Here is a 20,925-nt window from a genome sequence, read left to right on the forward strand (position 1 = left end):
TTCCATCTGCGACAAAGAATGGAGCCAATCGTAACTTTCTGGGTCATTTTATATAGAGGTAAAGACTTCTAATACTTGTTCTTTCCATCTGCGACAAAGAATGGAGCCAATCTAAACTTTCTGGGTCATTTTATATAGGTCATTTTATATATCTAATGCTTGTTCTTCCCATCTGCGACAAAGAATGAGGCTAAATATTTAATCACAGTTTGTTTTGGTTAAAGACAAAATTCACTCATATAACCATTTCTTCTTCTTCCTTCCATATGCGACAAAGATCGGAGCCAATTGTAACTTTCTGGGTCATTTTATATAGAGGTAAAGACTTCTAATGCTTGCTTTTTCCATCTGTGACAAAGAATGGAGCCAATCTAAACTTTCTGGGTCATTTTATATATCTTCTGCTTGTTCTTTCCATCTGCGACAAAGAAAGGAGCCAAATCTTTACACTCTGTTTGTTTTGGTTAGATAAAAACAGTATTCACTCATATAACCTTTCTTCTTCTTCCTTCCATATGCGACAGAGAACAAAGCCAAGTCATTACTCAGAGGGTTCATCAGGGCCGCGGGGAGAGCCTTAACTACCTAGCATGGAAGGGTTGAATGAATTGATTACACAACGGAGCACTCACGATAAACGTAAACAAAAAATCGGTCGGTTCGTCTCCTGGAAACACTGCATTCACACATCTCCGAAAGCTATGAAAAACGATTGAGTCCCTCGGTTAAAGAAATTGATTAGGGCGTTACGGGGAAGGAGGGGGGGGTCAGTATACGGGGGTAGGAAGGGGGTCATCATTCTCTCACAGGTGTTGTAAGGTAAAAACACCTCGTATTTGAACAGGTAGAGTGGTTAACTGGTGATGGATGGAGATCTCTGCTGCCTGTATAGTGGTTGTCTAATGTGTTGGGTTGCTGCTGCCTCTAAATCATCAGTCTACACATGCCCTGTCTTATGGTAGTGGCAGTTATGGTGCCTCACATGAGTGCTGAGGAGGGACACAGGGAGAGGGGGTGGTGTGTAGGGGTAACTCCTCTTCCCTGCCTCTGTGTTCGCCCTTATGGTTCTGTGTTGTCCTGCTCCAGTGTGTGAGGCTACGCTTGACGCGGCACTGTCTGGCGGCTGCCCTGTGCCAGCCGGGAAGGTTTATCAAGAGGGGGGGAGTACGGGGCCTAACACCTGTGACGGGTGGTGCGGCAACACAACAGGGTGAGGAGAGGCGTCACAGCTTGGTCATGGCGCAAACACACGGTATAAGGCAAGTGTTTCTGGTCAGGGTGGCGTGTCCCTCCACCGTGGCGGCCGCTGCCAGACACAGTCCCTCGCACACGTGGCATCATCGGGTATAAAAACTCTGTAGTATACATTCTGCTGCTGCTGCTGCGGAGGACAATACTGACAACACAAAGTAACGGTCTGCGGCGGCCCCGCGCCGGGCAGCCGCCCACCGCCGGGGCCGCCACCTTGGCGTGTCTCAACTTGAGACGCCTCCCGCCGCGCCCCCGACACACCGGTGGCGGCCGGGGAGCCGCGGCCGGGAGTCACAAGACTGTGGAGAGTCTTAAGTACAAAATGGGGCGGGGCGCCCCCACAAAAACACTTGGGGAACAGTTCAGCCGCACTGAGTGAGGTGAAGCTCATACACGAGTGGCCGCAGGGCTGCCGGGCTACACCCCCCCGGGGCTGCTGCTGCAGGAACACACCAACAAGGTCTCAGCGCAGCGCCGGCCGCCGTGGGCCGGGCCACAACACTTATAACATAGTCACAGCCAATTGGTACAAGAATTATACTTTGAGTGTCAACAATTTAGTCTGGTCATGAAGTATTTTGTTTCCCCAACACGGTGTGACTGGTGATATGTACTGAGGGGGGGGAGGGGGGGCAGTGCCTGGCGGGGGCCAGACACGGGGTTAGTGCCTGGCCCTCAATGAGGCACCAGCAGGGGTTGGAGAGGGTCGGGGGGCAGCCTGGCACCTCCTGCGGCACACTCTGAAGTCTTGAAACTTTATAATTTAATCACAAGAACTCTGTTCCACATTATCATTATTTTACTTCAAAAATACCTGTAAAAGCAACAAGACTTAGGAAGCTAACATACGTCTAGGACAGCAAGGACACTTGTCAGGCAGACACCCGGGGAGGGGGCAGGGGGGGCCTCCATGGTGGTGCGGCAGCGATGGCAGCCTGACACACACACACACACACACACACACACACACACACACACACACACACACGACAGCTCTGCTTGGCATGGCTGGCTCGGCACACTACACCACTAATTCCTGGATCCGTCTCTACCACCTCAACACACACACACACACACACACACACACACACACACACACACACACCAGCCATGCCCTCACTACCCAATAAATAACTACATGTAAAAAAAAACAGATAAAACAAAAACCTCAAATAAATGCTGGTAGTGGAGCTGTGCAACAACACTCCAGGCAACACACTGACTGGCCCAGTGTTGCAGTGTTCCGGCAGCCTGCAACACACAACACCGACGCAATCACTCTCTCTCTCTCTCTCTTTAAAACACCACTGGGAGGATGGGATGGTGGCCGCATGTGTGTGTGTGTGTGTGTGTGTGTGTGTGTGTGTGTGTGTGTGTGTGTGTGAGAGAGGGAATGGAGAGCAAGGAGGAGGAGGAAGAGGAGAGTGAGAGAGAAACAGGAACAGTAGGAGGAGAAGGAGAGAGAGGAAGAGGAAGGAGGAGAAAGAACAGGAGTGAAATGGAGAAAGAGGAGGAGGAGGAAGAAAAAATGAGATATAAAAAAAGAGGAAAGAGAGGATGGGAGGAACAGGAGAGAAAGAGAAAAAGATATGTGGGTTTAGAAGGAAGAGGAGGAGGAGAAGGAGAAGAACAAGAAGTAGAGAAACATAAGGGAGGCTTTGGAACAAGATATAGAGGTATACAAAAGAGCAGACAGAGTTATAGAAGAGTGCAAAGTACCAGAGAGCCTATACTACGAACAAGAAGGGAAGGAGGTACAATAGAAAGCAGGGAGTGAGCGAGTGTGAGTGAACGTGTATGTGTGTGTGTGTGTCTCGCTAAGGAAGAGCTTCTGCCTGACGAGCGCCTTGCTGGATCACAGGCTACAGGGGGCGCGGACAGGTTAGTCAGCCGGCCGTTTCTCGGAGTTCTTCTTGGTGAACTCCTCTGCGTTTTTCATGAACTTCTTGCGGTCTTTGGTGTAGTCCTCGGCCAGGTCAGCGCGCAGCGGGTGCTCCGGCTCGGGCTCATTCACTAGGTTGATCAGGGCCTCGATAACTGGAGGGAGAATGGGTAGTGAGGAAGGAAGGCTGTGTTAGGGGTATTATGAGGGGTATAACTTCCTTAGAGGCATATAATTCAATACTAGACAGCATCAGCAACACTTCCTCAAAGGCATATAACTTAACCTGGTAGCTGCCGGGATCATGTTTCTTAAAGGCCCCTCTAAGCAAATCATCACTCACGCAAACCATTTCATAATACATATCAAAGCATTTGTGATCAGTTTATGCATCATCTATTTTGGGGGGTTTATATCATGGCAAAAATTTGGCCCATCGCTGCTACACTGTAAAGCCACAAATTTGGCCCATCGCTGCTACACAGTAAAGCCACAAATTTGGCCCGTTGCTGCTACACAGTAAAGCCACAAATTTATTATCCATCGCTACACAGTAAAGCCACAAATTTGGCCCATCGCTGCTACAGTAAAGCCACAAATTTGGCATCGCTGTTACACAGTAAAGCCACAAATTTATTATCGCTGTTACACAGTAAAGCCACAAATTTGGCCCATCGCTGTTACACAGTAAAGCCACAAATTTGGACCATCGCTGTTACACAGTAAAGCCACAAATTTGGCCCATTGCTGTTACACAGTAAAGCCACAAATTTGGACCATCGCTGTTACACAGTAAAGCCACAAATTTGGCCCGTCGCGGTTACACAGGAAAGACACAAATTTGGCCCGTGATAAAGCCACAAATGGTACACAGTAAAGCCACAAATTTATTATCGCTGCTACAGTAAAGCCACAATTTGGCCCGTCACTGCTACAGTAAAGCCACAAATTTGGCCCATCGCTGCTACACAGTAAAGCCACAAATTTGGCCCATCGCTGCTACACAGTAAAGCCACAAATTTGGCCCGTCGCTGGTACCAGGTGAATACAAGATACCATAGACGAGGAGAATGGGAATTGATTGAGTGATGGTGTGTGAAGACCAGGTAACTTGACCTGCTAAAACAAATTAACCTGGTAGCTGCGACGGGCCAAATTTGTGGCTTTACCGTGTAGCAGCGACGGGTCAAATTTGTGGCTTTACCGTGTAGCAGCGACGGGTCAAATTTTTGCCATGATATAAACCCCCCAAAATAGATGATCCTTAAACTGATCACAAATGCTTTGGTATATATTATGAAATGGTTTGTGTGAGGGGTGATTTTTTCTCATTTTTCTCGCTTGGAGGGACCATTAAGAAACATGATCCCTACTGCTACCGGGTTAAAATCTGTTCACAAAAATAAAACCTGACAAATTAAATAAGCAAATAAATGTTCACAGGCAAAAACTCTCTAAGTCTCCCCTCACCTTGGTCCGTTTTGGTGGCCGGCTTCCAGTTCTCTGCACTAATGATGGGCAAACACACCTATGGGGAGGAAGATGACAAGGAGTAAATTAGTATTAGTATTATTACACATTAACTATATTATGCCATGTTATGTATACGAGGCAATGAGAAAACCCTCCCTATGCCCTGAACACCTGGCCTGGCTCACCTGTCCTTTCTCGTCAACATTGGGGTGGTAAATCTTGGTCTTGAAGTTGATCTTTGGCGGTTTGAACGGGTACTCCGCCGGGAAGTTGACCTCGATGCGAAACGCCCCCTTGTTGTAGGGCGGGTTCTCCTGCGACGATAGGGAGGACCGATTAATTACTGCATGGGGTGCGGTGGGGGGGGGGGGGGGGGGGGGGGTAGAGGAAGTAGGGGACGAAAAAGACATAAAAAACAAAGAAGTTAAAAAATATATATTGAGTAAAATAAAATAAAAAAAGGATATTGACGAACACACACACACACACACACACACACACACACACACACACACACACGGGGCAACACTCACGGGCACGATGAGTCCCTGCCATGTGAGTATGTTGGTCTCGTCAACCTGGATGTCCCTGAATGACTTGATGCCTGACTTTCGAATGTCCGCCAGCTCCTGGAGAGAGAGGGAGAGATGTTGTTTTAGTAGAATGAAGACAGTGGTGGAGAAGGTGTATACAGGGAGACTTGGCATTGATGGGATTGGATGAGCATTGGGCAGAAGACAGAGTAGAGAGCAGGGGAGGATACAGTGCTGGGAGTTGTGGAGAGACTGGAGGTAGAAGGAAGGAGACCAGTTGGGGTTGTGGAGAGATTGGAGGTAGAAGAAGGAGACCAGAGAGAGCAGGGGAGGATACAGTGCTGGGGGTTGTGGAGAGACTGGAGGTAGAAGGAAGGAGACCAGTTGGTAGACCTAGGAAAATGTGGAGAAGGTGTTTACAGGGAGACTTGGCATTGATGGGATTGGTAGTGGTAGTAGTAGTAGTAGTAGTAGTAAAGTTAGTAGTAGTAATAGTAGTAGCTGTAGGAGGTGGTAGAAGAAGCAAATTAAAATAGCAATAACAGTAGTAATTATTGAAGAAGCTAAATGAAGAAGAAAAAAAAGAAGAATGCTTGTTGTAGTAGTAATGGTTTTAATAGGAATACAAGTAGCAATATAAATAGCTCTTGAAATATACATGTTCTGGTGTATACAAAAAGATCTTACTATTAGAAGGCCTCAAAAATACAAATAAAATCCCTTAATTAGAGTTTGCAGGATAATAAAGCCAAATGATTTAGCTTTAAGAGAGGTTGATCACGGATTAAGATACTGTGATAAAGTTAATTAGGACATATATACATAATTTAATCCCTAGACCTTCCCACCCCCATGTATCTCCACCCTAGTGACCTTTGACCTCCCTCCCACCCTGGTTGGCTTGGGGGTCAACAGGGAACTCAAGGAACCTGAATAAGGACAAAATATGAAACGGAAAATTATGAAAAATGCAATTATTTGACTAACTATTACTTCCTTAACCCTCCTACACCCTTTCATCTCTACCCTAATGACCTTTGACCTCCCTCCTGACCCTGCAAGCTTGAGGTCAGGGCAGTAGGTCGGGGAAGCTGAAAAAGGACAAAAATATGACTTCTATAAAATTCTTAAAAATGTGATTATTCAGCAAACTATAAGCCTACTGACCATTAAGTGTCCTTATATCTAAACCCTAATGACCTTTGACCTCCCTCCTGACCCTACAAGCTTGAGGTCAGGGCAGGAGGTCGGGGAAGCTGAAAAAGGACAAAAAATATGACTTCTAAAAATGATTAAAAATGTGATTATTCAGCAAACTATAAGCCTATTGACCTTCATGTGTCCTTATATCTAAACCCTAGTGACCTTTGACCTCCCTCCTGACCCTACAAGCTTGAGGTCAGGGCAGGAGGTCGGGGAAGCTGAAAAAGGACAAAAATATGACTTCTAAAAATGATTAGAAATGTGATTATTCAGCAAACTATAAGCCTATTGACCATTAAGTGTCCTTATATCTAAACCCTAATGACCTTTGACCTCCCTCCTGGCCCAACCGGCATGGGGGTCAACGAGGAGGTCAAGGAAACCGAAAAAGGACGAAAATATTAAACTGAAAATAAGGAAAAAATGTGATTATTCTGCAAACTATAAGCCTATTGACCTTTATGTGTCCTTATATCTAAACCCTAATGACCTTTGACCTCCCTCCTGACCCAACCGGCATGGGGGTCAACGAGGAGGTCAAGGAAACCGAAAAAGGACAAAAATATGAATTCTAAAAATGCTAAAAAATGTGATTATTCAGCAAACTATAAGCCTATTGACCTTTATGTGTCCTTCTATCTAAACCCTAATGACCTTTGACCTCCCTCCTGACCCAACCGGCATGGGGGTCAACGAGGAGGTCAAGGAAGCTGAAAAAGGACAAAAATTCAACCCCGTGCCGAGGGAGAAGCCAAACAGCTACCCTCTTTTTCCGCCTCCGCCGCGCCGCTCCAGGGCCTCGCAGACACACCCCTTCGCCTCACTAAGAAGGGGAAGGTGTCATGTCCCTCCCCTCGCGGCTGTCACGCCATTAAGCGCCAAAGAGAGGTGAAAAGGCGGTAAAAATGTCGAGACTTACCTTCTGTAGCCTCCTTGTGGCGGCCATTGTTGTCTGCTGGTGGAGGAGCAGCGTTGCCAACTCTCCCTTTTATCACATCTTTTATTATCTTTATTACTGTAACTATTATTATTTACGGCTTTTACTATTATTATTTAACTATTATTGCTGTTTTCATGATACTCAGTGCAGTAGGTTTTGTCTAGTCACCCACATGATCGAACTATTTTATTATCTTTTATTAGTTATCATATACTTTTATTTACTATTATTATTATTATTATTATTATTATTATTATCGAACTGTTATTACCATTATTATTAAATACGTGCAGTAGATTTCGCTAACTCACGTACCTTTGAATTATTTTATCATTATTATCTTTACTACTATTATTATCAGCCTTTTATTATCTATTATTATTATTAAACTATTATTTCTATTATTATCAAACCCAGTACAGTAGATATGGCCGTGGGAGGGCAAATATTACCGGAAATTACAAAGTCTATATCCACGAGACACCTTATAAGATTGATAATTAATGATAAAATGAATAAAATAGAAGATATAGAATTAAATAAAAGGAATTAAGTAAAGATAAACAGTCTGACACGACCTCCAAATGGCCCAACATGAAAATAGCGCAAGTCATGGATGAAAGATTACCGATGACACGGCTATTTTGTACTAAATATGTGGACTCAAATTAAAGTTATCAATAAGAAAACGTTATATTTATCAGTGCATTAATGGCATGAAATAGAAATGGCCGTAAAACCCTCAACCATGACTTCCCAAAACCGTGACCTTGGCAGCAATGAAGGGGAGGAACACTGACTCGCTACATTCAATGACAGATAGTTTTTCCCTTTTCCCCTCCACTCAGTTACTTATATGCACTTAAAATGTTATAATAAGTAGAAATTATGCATCGTAATCAAGTACCGTGGAAGAGAGTGGTTATTTAGTTCATTTTTATCCCCTCTCAAAGTTCTGCTATATTCGCCGAAGCTGATTTTACATGCATTTTACTTCCCTATGATTATCTATAAGCCCTCAAAACTTATTAGCAACTATTACTGGTATTTTTCCAACGCTGTAGATCCATTGCAAATACCTGCTCGTGATATAATCTTACAATATCGCTAAATTTGGCCATGTCACGTTTAGCGAAGTTTACGTTAAAATCACTAAGGAATCATTTTTTTTTCTCCTTTATTTCAATGACGTAAGTATTCATTTAGTAATATAAGAAAGTGGGTATTTTCTCGCACATATATAAGCGAGGAATACAACATGGCTATTAAGTTATTATGCATCCTCGAATATAATTTCCTCCTTCCTTTATGGCTACACTAAATACTTATCTCACGTAACAATAAACAATTAATCAATCAACCTGCAACAATAAACAATCAATCAATCAATCACCTTATCTTGCAATCACCAGCTGCAGCCTCCTCCTCCTCGTCAATGCTTATCAATTATATTTTCCTGGAGTACTTAAATTTTTGAACCTCCTTATATTATCGCTGTCAATTAATTTCCCGGGATACTTTTTCTATTTCAGAGCCTATTCCTTCTCCTCCTACTCAATATTTTAATTTCTAGGCCTACACGTTTCTCCCACTGATCTCTTTAATAACTGTATATATTAGAGATCTTTTTTTTGTTTTCTCTCCTCAGCCTCTTTCTCCTCCTAACCTCCTCTTCTTAACTCTTTCCTCTTTCCCTCTCTTCCTCTTAAATTCCTCCTCCTCCTCTTCCTTCTCCTTAAGTCTTATATATACACACGTTTCTCCACACACCCCTTTTTCCTCTCTTCCTCCTCTTCTTCTTAATAAATGTTCTTCCTCCTCCTCCTTCTCCCTCTTTAATTCCTCTTTCTCTCTCTCTCTTCCTCTTCCTCCTCCTTAACTCTTAAATATACGAGTTTCCCCACACAGCCCACTTTCCTCTCTCTCTCTCTCTCTCTCTCTCTCTCTTCTTCCTCCTCCTCCTTCTCCTTAAGTCTTCTATCCCTCTTTAATTCCTCTTTCTCTCTCTTCCTCTTCCTCCTCCTTAACTCTTAAATATACGAGTTTCTCCACACAGCCCACTTTCCTCTCTCTCTCTCTTCCTCCTCCTCCTCTTCCCATTCTTCCTCCTCCTCCTCCTCCTCCTCCTCTTGACAGCTGACCACGTGGAGGATTAACATGCAGTGTGAGAGTCTATAATTAACTTTCTTCTTCCTTATGTTGCTTCCCTGCCCTCCCTCACGTCACCACAAAGAACACCTATTTATAAGCCCACGTGTTACTACTACTACTACTACTACTACTACTATTACTACTACTACTCTCCCTTATCAAAGCCTTCCCCCTTACTTAGATAACAGCTATCTGGGTACACACACACACACACACACACACACACTCACACGAAGTAATATATTTTAAACTAACATTATTTTTGGGATATTAAAAATCATTGAGGGACTGATTAAAATAAAGACTAACTGGAAATAATAAGGCTTGTATTACTATAAATAAATACACCCTTCATTAGGCCTATTGAATATATAAAAAGAGTTGTATTCAAATATTTTAATACATTTTTTATTTATTCTTGTCCCCCTGAAGAATCTACCCAAATTATAGGCCCGGTCCAAATTATAGGCCCGGTAACAGTTTGAGCAAGGTTATGTTTAAATGAGTGCAAATTATATATAAGAAATGAACGTCCTATTAACAGGCCTATTGTATATATAAAAAGAGTTATATTCAAACATTCAAACAGGTCCCTTTTAATTGTAATCCTAATCAATGATGCTGAACAATTATGATGTTACTGATCCTTATATGGTAACAAAATTATGAAGTTCTGAAGAAAATAGTTACAGTAATTATAAAACTTTTGATGATAATAATAATAGTAATAAAAAATAAAGTAAAATGATAAAAATTAAGGAAAAAAAAACAATATGGATTACAAGAGAGAGAGAGGGGCCCAGAACAAGCCTATAGCCTTTCAGTTCTTTAATAGTGCTTAAGCCTGAGAGAGAGAGAGAGAGAGAGAGAGAGAGAGAGAGAGAGAGAGAGAGAGAGAGAGAGAGAGAGAGAGAGAGAGAGAGAGAGAGAGAGAGAGAGAGAGAGAGAGAGAGAGAGAGAGAGAGAGAGCAAAAGATACTGAGACCAATTCTGACCAAGACAAAAAAAACAAAAAAACAAAATAAAATCAAATAAATAAAGAAAAATAGATAAAAATAATATAAAAAAAGATATCCTTGTACCTTATCCTTCCATCATCATCCCTTCCAATGCATAAGATAAAGTATTAGCATCCACGGGTCAGGTCAGGTCAGGTCGGGTCGGGTCACTTTCGCCTGGGTTTGAAATTTCGTCCGACCCTCAACCTGGCGGCCTCATTACGACCCTCCTTCTGCAGGTACGGCCCCTCCTTACCTGTTAACGAGATCAGAGAACACCTGGTTAATTGGGCCTAAGGTGCTTATTAAACCTAACCTAACATAACCTAACAAAACCCCAATCAGTTACTATAGAAACTCATATAGTTACTCATATAGAACCAAAGTTACTCAGATAATTCATATATGCTTCCTTACTAATGAGACTTTCTATACAACAAAGTGAGGTCATTCTGTGTTGATTCATACCATAAGGTGCTGGCTATCATGTGTTTGAAGATACCCTAAACTTAACCTAACCTAACCTAACCTAACAAAACCCCAAACAGTCACTATAGGTCTTAGAAAATTCATATATGCTTCCTTACTAATGAGACTTTCTATACAACAAAGTGAGGTCATTCTGTGTTGATTCATACCATAAGGTGCTGGCTATCATGTGTTTGAAGATACCCTAAACTTAACCTAACCTAACCTAACAAAACACCAAACAGTCACTATAGGTCTTGACTCAGAAAATTCATATATGCTTCCTTACTAATGAGACTTTCTATACAACAAAGTGAGGTCATTCTTTGTTGATTCATACCATAAGGTGCTGGCTATCATGTGTTTGAAGATACCCTAAACTTAACCTAACCTAACCTAACAAAACCCCAAACAGTCACTATAGGTCTTGACTCAGAAAATTCATATATGCTTCCTTACTAATGAGACTTTCTATACAACAAAGTGAGGTCATTCTTTGTTGATTTATACCATAAGGTGCTGGCTATCATGTGTTTGAAGATACCCTAAACTTAACCTAACAAAACCCCAAACAGTCACTATAGGCCTTGACTCAGAAAATTCATATATGCTTCCTTACTAATGAGGCTTTCTATACAACAAAGTGAGGTCATTTTGTGTTGATTCATACCATAAGGTGCTGGCTATCATGTGTTTGAAGATACCCTAAACTTAACCTAACCTAACCTAACAAAACCCCAAACAGTCACTATAGGTCTTGACTCAGAAAATTCATATATGCTTCCTTACTAATGAAACTTTCTATACAACAAAGTGAGGTCATTCTGTGTTGATTCATACCATAAGGTGCTGGCTATCATGTGTTTGAAGATACCCTAAACTTAACCTAACCTAACCTAACAAAACCCCAAACAGTCACTATAGGTCTTGACTCAGAAAATTCATACATACTTCCTTACTAATGAGACTTTCTATACAACAAAGTGAGGTCATTCTGTGTTGATCCATACCATAAGGTGCTGGCTATCATGTGTTTGAAGATACCCTAAACTTAACCTAACCTAACCTAACAAAACCCCAAACAGTCACTATAGGTCTTGACTCAGAAAATTCATATATGCTTCCTTACTAATGAGACTTTCTATACAACAAAGTGAGGTCATTCTTTGTTGATTCATACCATAAGGTGCTGGCTGTCATGTGTTTGAAGATACCCTAAACTTAACCTAACAAAACCCCAAACAGTCACTATAGGTCTTGACTCAGAAAATTCATATATGCTTCCTTACTAATGAGACTTTCTATACAACAAAGTGAGGTCATTCTGTGTTGATTCATACCATAAGGTGCTGGCTATCATGTGTTTGAAGATACCCTAAACTTAACCTAACCTAACCTAACAAAACCCCAAACAGTCACTATAGGTCTTGACTCAGAAAATTCATATATGCTTCCTTACTAATGAGACTTTCTATACAACAAAGTGAGGTCATTCTGTGTTGATTCATACCATAAGGTGCTGGCTATCATGTGTTTGAAGATACCCTAAACTTAACCTAACAAAACCCCAAACAGTCACTATAGGTCTTGACTCAGAAAATTCATATATGCTTCCTTACTAATGAGACTTTCTATACAACAAAGTGAGGTCATTCTTTGTTGATTCATACCATAAGGTGCTGGCTATCATGTGTTTGAAGATACCCTAAACTTAACCAAACCTAACCTTTACAAAACCCCAAACAGTCACTATAGGTCTTCACTCAGAAAATTCATACATACTTCCTTACTAATGAGACTTTCTATACAACAAAGTGAGGTCATTCTGTGTTGATCCATACCATAAGGTGCTGGCTATCATGTGTTTGAAGATACCCTAAACTTAACCTAACCTAACCTAACAAAACCCCAAACAGTCACTATAGGTCTTGACTCAGAAAATTCATATATGCTTCCTTACTAATGAGACTTTCTATACAACAAAGTGAGGTCATTCTTTGTTGATTCATACCATAAGGTGCTGGCTGTCATGTGTTTGAAGATACCCTAAACTTAACCTAACAAAACCCCAAACAGTCACTATAGGTCTTGACTCAGAAAATTCATATATGCTTCCTTACTAATGAGACTTTCTATACAACAAAGTGAGGTCATTCTGTGTTGATTCATACCATAAGGTGCTGGCTATCATGTGTTTGAAGATACCCTAAACTTAACCTAACCTAACAAAACCCCAAACAGTCACTATAGGTCTTGACTCAGAAAATTCATATATGCTTCCTTACTAATGAGACTTTCTATACAACAAAGTGAGGTCATTCTGTGTTGATTCATACCATAAGGTGCTGGCTATCATGTGTTTGAAGATACCCCAAACACTCACCCGCACTGAACAGCTTATAGAAGGCGGCCGGGAGGTGGAGTTGGGGCATAATGAGTGCATTGACCTTCTCATGAACCACCTCCTCTGACAGCGCCGTTGCCAGGTGGATCTTGCTCGCCAGTGGATCAACCCCCATGACAACACCCCAGCCTAGGAGATCGCCAAGGCCAGCACCGGGTAACAGCAGCTGCGGGAGATCAGGGTGTGGCGTGCAGAGACTCGGAAGCTCAACACGGCACAGAGCGACCAACTGGGCATTGAGCACTTGTAGAATTCTGTCTCTCGGCACTTGATCCTCGCATACATGAAGTGCCACATTAGCCCACGGCACTGCGATATGGGACTCCGATTCTACAGCCTGCCCTGCTTCGGCGAGGACCCTAAGCTCCCGTAGTGCCTTGGGCTGCGATATGTGAGGGCCGCAGTTGTCCAGGGTCGCGCAGGGTAGAATCGTCAGGCCGTAGTGGAGGTCGACATCGCCAGGGCTGGTCGTGATTCCTCCTCTTGCGTCGCGAACGGTTTCCGCTTCGAGAAAGAACGGGAAATTGCGGTCGGACTTTGGGCTTTGTATCTGCATGACGTGTGTTGGCTTGGCTACCCGCAACACATCCAGCATGAGCCCTAGACCTGTCCTCTGCGTCCACCCCATCGTGTTGACAAGAATCGGCGCCTTGCTCGCATGCTCCCTCGCGGCATCGCACAGGTCACGGACAGCCTTCCCATACGCCTCTAGTATGAACTGTGGGCTTACGGCGCCTACGAGCTTGTGCGTATGGCTTGACGAGATGGTGTCGAGGTTTAGGGCGTAGGGTGGGCCGAGGAGAGGCTGCGTGAGGTGTGTGAGGGAGAGTGCGGTGGGGAGGGAGAGCTCCGGCTGCCCTGGGTCGAAGTCGAGACACGTTACACCGGTCTCTGGGGTGGCCGAGAGGAGGGTGTTGGCGAGGTACTTGAAGAAGGTGCTTTTCCCGACACTTTTCCCGCCGCAGATTATGACGTAAGGAACTGTGGGGGGGAGGGAGAGAGAGAAAATGTAATAGTTACCCTCCTACATAAAGAGAGAAAATGTAATAGTTACCCTCCTACATAAAGAGAGAAAATGTAATAGTTACCCTCCTACATAAAGAGAGAAAATGTAATAGTTACCCTCCTACATAAAGATAGAAAATGTAATAGTTACCCTCCTACATAAAGAGAGAAAATGTAATAGTTACCCTCCTACATAGAGAAAATGTAATAGTTACCCTCCTACATAAAGAGAGAAAATGTAATAGTTACCCTCCTACATAAAGAGAGAAAATGTAATAGTTACCCTCCTACATAAAGAGAGAAAATGTAATAGTTACCCTCCTACATAAAGAGAAAATATAATAGTTACCCTCCTACATAAAGAGAGAAAATGTATCACCTTATTTCGCACCATATAACGCGCACCCCAAACTTTAAGACAACAATTTTGGAAAAAAAAAAGTTCTTAAAATGCTCAGAAATATGTACGGTTAAAGAACACTGACGATGTACAGTTTCCGAAATCTATATATTTTTGGTGTAATCTTTACTGGTTGAATTGACAAGGGGCGTTGAGTTAAGCAATGAAAATGTAATAGTTACCCTCCTACATAAAGAGAGAAAATGTAATAGTTACCCTCCTACATAAAGAGAGAAAATGTAATAGTTACCCTCCTACATAAAGAGAGAAAATGTAATAGTTACCCTCCTACATAAAGAGAAAATGTGAGAAATACATCCCGTACATACTGATGATGCACGGCTTCTTCTTCTTTTTTTTTTTTTTTTACAACAAAGGAGGCAGCTCAAGGGCACACAAAAAAAGAAAACAATAATAAAAAAAAAAAAGCCCGATACTTGCTGCTCCTAAAAAAGAAACAAAAGAGGCGAAAGATATCATAATTAGCATATTATTCCCACCATCACTCGTGGACTATGACAGACAACTAGGCGAGACACAATTCACCCGGTTCTGGAGGCACGCGGCATGCAGCTGTTTGTTGCATGGGTGTGGTTGTGTGGTTTTCAAACAATGCAAATGGCGGCCGGGCTGGTGTTGCGAGAAATATCTCCTCGTACATACTGATCATGCACAGCTGATATCATAATTAGCAAACAACAAAATCCAAATTCCGCCTCACCTGATCCACACTTCAGCGTCTCCACCAGGGTCTGCGCCGCCTCCCTCCACTCCGGCGGAATACGGGTGACACGGTACTTGTTATAATCGTTCCGGGTGACCACCGAGGCACCGATAGAGTTCCAGGGCCTCTGTATCTTCAGGCAGCGGCCCAACACACCCCAGCCGGCACTCACCAGGAAGCTGACCCTTGGCGATGAGTGCCGGGAGACCTCGAGGATGACGGCACTGCTTGTCTGTTTTGGGGAGGGAGTAGAAGTTTTCATGGTGTTTTATTTCGGTCTTTCTGGTACATGCGCTTGTCTGTTTGCTTTGCGCTTAGTGTGGGTGTGTCGAGGAAGGATCTGGCTATGTTTGGACCTATGGCGTGTTTGGGTACATGTGTTTGTCTGGGAGTGAATTGGAAAAATGTTAAAAGTTTTTGTGATGTTTTTTGAGTCGGGATATTTTAGCTGATTTCTGTTTGTGGGGGAAGGGCGGAAGGGAGGGGGGTATTTGAGACAGCGTAAGGGAGAGCGTCAATCATAAGAGTGACGCAAAAAAGAGTATCTACGTAAATAATGAAAGAAAGAAATATAACAGAGAAAACAAGAGTATATTAGGTCATATTACAGACAAACAGACAGACAGACAGGTAAACAATAGATCACACATTAACACAGAAATAAGCAAACATAGACACACACAGACATACAGACAGATATAGACAGACAGACATAGACAGACAGACAGACAGACAGACTTAAGACAGCAAACAATACATCACACATTAACACAGAAATAAGCAAACATAGACACACACAGACATACAGACAGATATAGACAGACAGACATAGACAGACAGACAGACAGACATAAAGACAGAAAACAATAGATCGCACATTAACACAGAAATAAGCAAACAGACAGACACAGACAGCCAAAAGAGACAGACAGATATAAAGACATAGACAGACATAAAGACAGCAAACAATAGATCACACATTAACACAGAAATAAGCAAACATAGACAGACACAGACAGACAAAAAAGACAGACAGATGAACAAACTTGACAGATAGAACAAAAAATGAGGAAAGAGGAAGAAAGGGGATGAAGAGAGGAAGGATAATTGGGAAGGAAAATAAGGAATAAGGAAAAGAAGGAAAAGGGGAATGAAGGTGAGGGAAGGATGGATGGAGGAAAGAAAAAAAAAGAAATTAAGACTTAAACACACACACACACACACACACACACACACTTACTCTCTCATCTTATTTTCTTTCTTTCCTCTCTCTTTCCTTCCTTCCTTCTCTCTCTCTCACACACACACACACACACACACACACACACACATACACACACCTTTTCTCTCATCTTTTTTCTTTCCTTCCTTCCTTCTCACACACACACACACACACACACACACACACACACACACCTACCTTCTCCTTCACCCCTTCAAGCCACGTCACATCAACCCCAGCGAGCGACTCCTGCGTACCGTCAATCGTTCGCGCCTCAACTGCCGTTACGCCAAGAAGAGAAGCCGTCGGGAGGGAGTACATGACCTGACTCTCCCCCTGCCGCAGCTTATAACCGAGCACTTCCACCGTACCCAGCAGCGGGGTGACCCTAATACTCCCTTGTAGGTATAGGGTCGCGGACTGGTGCAGCGCTGCGATGACGGTCCCGCTCTCGGTTGTTGTGGTTGCGATGCATTCCCCGATGGTTAGTCTTTGGTTGACGTCGGGTGCTGCGTTTCGGTTGGCCTCGATTTCCCGTTTTTTGTTGTGTTTCGTTTCGTTTTTCCTCGGTTCTCGGTGTCGGCGCGAGAGTTTGACGTCGCTGGTGAGGTCGGAGTTGCTCTCAAGGTTCGGACTCCCAAGCTTTTTTTTCTCCTTCCTCTTCGGGGCCCGTAGAACCTCCGAGTCGCTGCTGATCTCATTAACTTCCTTGGGGTATTTGTTGATGGAACGGTTCTTCTTGTCCTTCTTTCTGCGTTCCGAGTCACTGCTGCGCTCGGTGACTTTCCTCAGGTTCTCGGTGAAGGCCCTCATGTCCTGCTCCTTCATCTTGACCCCCCACGGCATCTCCGAGTCACTGCTGGGGTCGATCACCTCCACACAGTCCGAGTCGAAAGGTCCATCTCCGTCCCTCGCTCTCGGAAACAGTTCCAAGTCGCTGCTGTTCTCCGATATGTCCGCAAAGATGGTATCTGGTAGTCTATCCACGTTCCTCTTTCTCCTCCCTCCGTTTTTTCCTTTTCTCCCGCCCTGGTCACTCTTCCATCCCTTTTCCGTCGCACCGCAGTCATACAAGTGGTCAAATTGATGCTTTCCGCCACCCCAAAGCTCAATTTCACTGCTGTAGCTACTGTCATTCTGCTCCTCGGTCTTACTACCAGTGTTTACGTACTCGGTAGTCTCGGTTAAGCTCTCTGGGTTGACGCTGGGCCGCACCTCCTGCTCTGGTACGCTTGTCTCGGTGTTTACGTAAAGTATCGGCAAGCTTGAGGCGACGGTGAGAGGTGTGTCATTCTCGCCCTTGTCGTCTGATTCCCCATCGCTTTTGCTTCGATTCTGTGCTTTGCCGCGGTTTCTATTCCTCTTCTTCCTCGTCTTCTTCGTGCCTGTCGTCGTGCTGGTGTTGGTGTCTGCCGTGTCCATATGTCGCTTCTTGGCAGCAGGCGACTTGGGTTCGGTTGTTTTTTTCCTTAGAGTGTTCAAAAGATAATTAGTAACTGTGATTTAAGTATATTACGACTAAGCATAATTGCCATTTAACCCAGTAGCAGCGGGGATCATGTTTCTTAATGGTCCCCCTAAGCGAGAATAATGAGAAAAAATCACCCCTCACACAAACCATTTCATAATATATATCAAAGCATTTGTGATCAGATTATGTATCATCTATTTTTTGGGGTTTATATCATGGCACAAATTTGGCCCGTCGCAGCTACACAGTAAAGCCACAAATTTGGCCCGTCGCTGCTACACAGTAAAGCCACAAATTTGTCCCGTCGCTGCTACACAGTAAAGCCACAAATTTGGCCCGTCGCAGCTACACAGTAAAGCCACAAATTTGGCCCATCGCTGCTACTGGGTTAATATGTACGGTAACCTAATTTAGATTTCACAAGAGGTTCAAACAAGCAATATTCTTATACGATATATTATTCTGTTCAAAGAATAGTAATTAACTTTGGAATTTATCAGTATTTAGAACACTCCACATTAGTGCTCATGAAGACTTATGTGAGGTAAATAAAATCCTGTATTGGCTCACCTCTTGGCACCGCTGTCCTTGGGGGCGGATGCAGTGAACTTGTCAATTTTCTTCTGTATCAGCTGAAGAGAAAACATGTCTGCCTCCTTCTAGCCTTCCAATATCTTAAAAATAGTAAATAACGTGCTGCGTAAACATAAATTAATCTATAACTCTGAAACGTGTAATTTGCAAAAGAAACAGATATCAGAGTGACGAAAAGCAAGTTAAAATATATATAAAATAACTGTGTCAACCCTTGAAGTGAGTTGGGTGTGATTCTAGAGTAAAACCTAACCTAACCTAACAAATAACAGCCCTCATCCCTACCCAGTCAAATGGTAAAATAATGATAAGAAAATTAGCAATGGAAACAGATATCAGAGTGACGAAAAGCAAGTTAAAATATATAAAAACAACTGTGTCCATCCCTGAAGTGAGTTGGGTGTGATTCTAGAGTGAAACCTAACCTAACCTAACAAATAACAGCCCTCATCCCTACCCAGTCAAATGGTAAAATAATGATAAGAAAATTAGCAATGGAAACAGATATCAGAGTGACGAAAAGCAAGTTAAAATATATAAAAACAACTGTGTCCATCCCTGAAGTGAGTTGGGTGTGATTCTAGAGTAAAACCTAACCTAACCTAACAAATAACAGCCCAATTAAAAGGTATAATAATGATAAGAAAATTAGCAATGGAAACAGATATCAGAGTGACGAAAAGCAAGTTAAAATATATAAAAAACAACTGTGTCAACCCCTGAAGTGAGGTGGGTGTGATTCTAGAGTAAAACCCAACCTAACCTAACCTAACCCAATATATAGCAGCCCTCCTTAACCCATCAAAAAGCTAAATAATAATAAGAAAACTGTAAGCAATAACTGTGTGGCAAACTAATCAGCTTACGTAAGTAGATAAATAAATAAATAAAAATCTACACAATAACACCCATTCCTACCCCTTTGCAAGATACAATAAGGGGGGGAGGGGGTGATCATCTACTGCTGTGTATTATGTGTTATTTTTCACCACAGAAAACCAGAATAACAAAACAATATATATCTAATATTACCCAAAACAACGTAAAAACTGATATTTCCTCTGGTTTTCGTTAATAATTCACTATGTCTTTTATAAGGTTTCCAGTGCATAAAGTTACCTTAGTTCATATTGTAATTATTACCAAGCGGAGAATATTGAGTGCTTACCTCCCTCCACGCCTCCCTTTCACTTGTAATTAGTAAATAAAATAAATTCCTAGAAACGTGGCCAAATTCTTGATCTTGATCTTGATCTTGATCTTGATGTCACAGGTGGCTCGGGATTTCTCCCCAGCCAGGCCTTTATATCGGCAGCTCCTGTGAAAAGAAAACAAAACATGCGGGAAGTCTATGTTCTCGGGGCAAGATATCATTCTCTACATCTTTCACGCCACATGCCCTCCAAGAACTCTTTCACTGCCTCAATCACTCGTCCACTCGTCTCTCCACTGAGCCCCAGCAGCAGCACCATCCACTCCCTTCCAGTCCTCCCGTTTACATCACGTCCCATCTCGCTCAAAAACACATGCATCATCTTCGTTCTCTCCCTGTCATACTTCTTGCATTCCAGCACTACATGCTGCACAGTCTCGTCCACACCCCTGTCACACATCTGGCATACTTTGCTGCGGGACTCAGACCATCTATAGTTCCTTGCATTCACATCCAGACACTGCGCTCTAGCACGGAAAAGATCACCTCCCAGGCTTCCCTCATACCACACCTCACACTTTGGGGCCTCTTTCTCCCTATACCAGTCGAGAGTTTCCTTTCTTTCCATCTCATTCTTCCACTTGCTCAATCCCTCATCTTTAACTGCCATATCTATCACATTCTTCCACTTTCTTACATCCTCAAACCCCTCTCCATTTCTGTTTGTTATTCTCCATTCAAACACATTCTGTCTATCTTCAAAGGGTCGGTACACCCACCTACTTAGCATAACATTCTTGTCTATCATTCCCCACATTTATTCGCCCATTTGCCATCTCTTATACTCCACAAGTATACTTTCCTTGCTAATCTTGCATCCTCCATTTGTTCCAGTCTCACTTTATATCTCAAGGTTGCCTTTACTAGTCTTTCCCTAAACGTGCTCCATCCCATGTCCCCCCTAAGAGCCTCTACTGCTGCATACCTTGGTGCATTCAGTGCCATTCTTGCTACCTATTCTGCCCCACTTCCAATTTTCTATCTCACTGTCAT

At 43.0% G+C, this 20,925-nt stretch overlaps 2 protein-coding genes and 1 long non-coding RNA gene across 7 annotated transcripts; 1 reads left to right on the top strand and 2 right to left on the bottom strand.

The window, feature by feature from the left end:
* Nucleotides 1–480: 480 nt before the first annotated feature.
* Nucleotides 481–7,332, bottom strand: LOC126982183 (ubiquitin-conjugating enzyme E2 L3). The gene is made up of 5 exons (XM_050834027.1): nucleotides 7,262–7,332; nucleotides 5,140–5,235; nucleotides 4,792–4,920; nucleotides 4,604–4,661; nucleotides 481–3,288 (listed from the first exon to the last, which is right to left on the bottom strand). The coding sequence occupies exons 1-5, from the start codon at nucleotides 7,286–7,288 to the stop codon at nucleotides 3,134–3,136; spliced, it is 465 nt and encodes a 154-aa protein (XP_050689984.1). The 5' UTR covers nucleotides 7,289–7,332; the 3' UTR covers nucleotides 481–3,133.
* A 2,410-nt stretch (nucleotides 7,333–9,742) lies between these two features.
* On the bottom strand, nucleotides 9,743–19,953 carry LOC126982184 (polynucleotide 5'-hydroxyl-kinase NOL9-like). 3 transcript variants are annotated; one of them, XM_050834028.1, is made up of 6 exons: nucleotides 19,888–19,953; nucleotides 18,696–18,799; nucleotides 16,853–18,122; nucleotides 15,430–15,664; nucleotides 13,283–14,284; nucleotides 9,743–10,687 (listed from the first exon to the last, which is right to left on the bottom strand). In XM_050834028.1, exons 2-6 carry the CDS (start codon nucleotides 18,770–18,772, stop codon nucleotides 10,599–10,601), a joined length of 2,673 nt encoding a protein of 890 aa, XP_050689985.1. In that variant the 5' UTR covers nucleotides 18,773–18,799; nucleotides 19,888–19,953; the 3' UTR covers nucleotides 9,743–10,598. The 3 variants fall into 3 exon arrangements, with proteins under 3 accessions (XP_050689985.1, XP_050689986.1, XP_050689987.1); XM_050834029.1 differs by having other exon boundaries at nucleotides 19,839–19,953; XM_050834030.1 differs by having other exon boundaries at nucleotides 19,863–19,938.
* Nucleotides 10,961–12,904, top strand: LOC126982186 (uncharacterized). Of its 3 annotated transcripts, XR_007734845.1 has the most exons (4): nucleotides 10,961–11,387; nucleotides 11,718–11,745; nucleotides 11,916–12,575; nucleotides 12,747–12,904. It is a non-coding gene; the product is annotated as an uncharacterized LOC126982186 (long non-coding RNA). The 3 variants fall into 3 exon arrangements; XR_007734843.1 differs by lacking the exon at nucleotides 11,718–11,745 and having other exon boundaries at nucleotides 10,961–11,415; nucleotides 11,916–12,415; XR_007734844.1 differs by lacking the exon at nucleotides 11,718–11,745 and having other exon boundaries at nucleotides 10,961–11,415; nucleotides 12,086–12,575.
* Nucleotides 19,954–20,925: the final 972 nt, after the last annotated feature.

Source organism: Eriocheir sinensis, chromosome 50 (genome assembly GCF_024679095.1).
Source record: "Eriocheir sinensis breed Jianghai 21 chromosome 50, ASM2467909v1, whole genome shotgun sequence".
In the NCBI taxonomy this organism is placed as follows: Eukaryota; Metazoa; Arthropoda; class Malacostraca; order Decapoda; family Varunidae; genus Eriocheir; species Eriocheir sinensis.

Excerpts from the sequence above, each read along its gene's own strand:
- LOC126982183 (XM_050834027.1), bottom strand. The coding sequence starts at position 7,288 with ATGGCCGCCACAAGGAGGCTACAGAAG. Across the intron at positions 4,662-4,791 it reads ATGTTGACGAGAAAGGACAG|GTGTGTTTGCCCATCATTAG; the intron begins GTGAGCCAGGCC and ends TCCTCCCCATAG. Across the intron at positions 3,289-4,603 it reads GGCCACCAAAACGGACCAAG|TTATCGAGGCCCTGATCAAC; the intron begins GTGAGGGGAGAC and ends TTCTCCCTCCAG.
- LOC126982184 (XM_050834028.1), bottom strand. The coding sequence starts at position 18,772 with ATGTTTTCTCTTCAGCTGATACAGAAGAAAATTGACAAGTTCACTGCA. Across the intron at positions 14,285-15,429 it reads GACGCTGAAGTGTGGATCAG|TTCCTTACGTCATAATCTGC; the intron begins GTGAGGCGGAAT and ends TCCCCCCCACAG. Across the intron at positions 10,688-13,282 it reads CTATAAGCTGTTCAGTGCGG|GTAAGGAGGGGCCGTACCTG; the intron begins GTGAGTGTTTGG and ends TCTCGTTAACAG.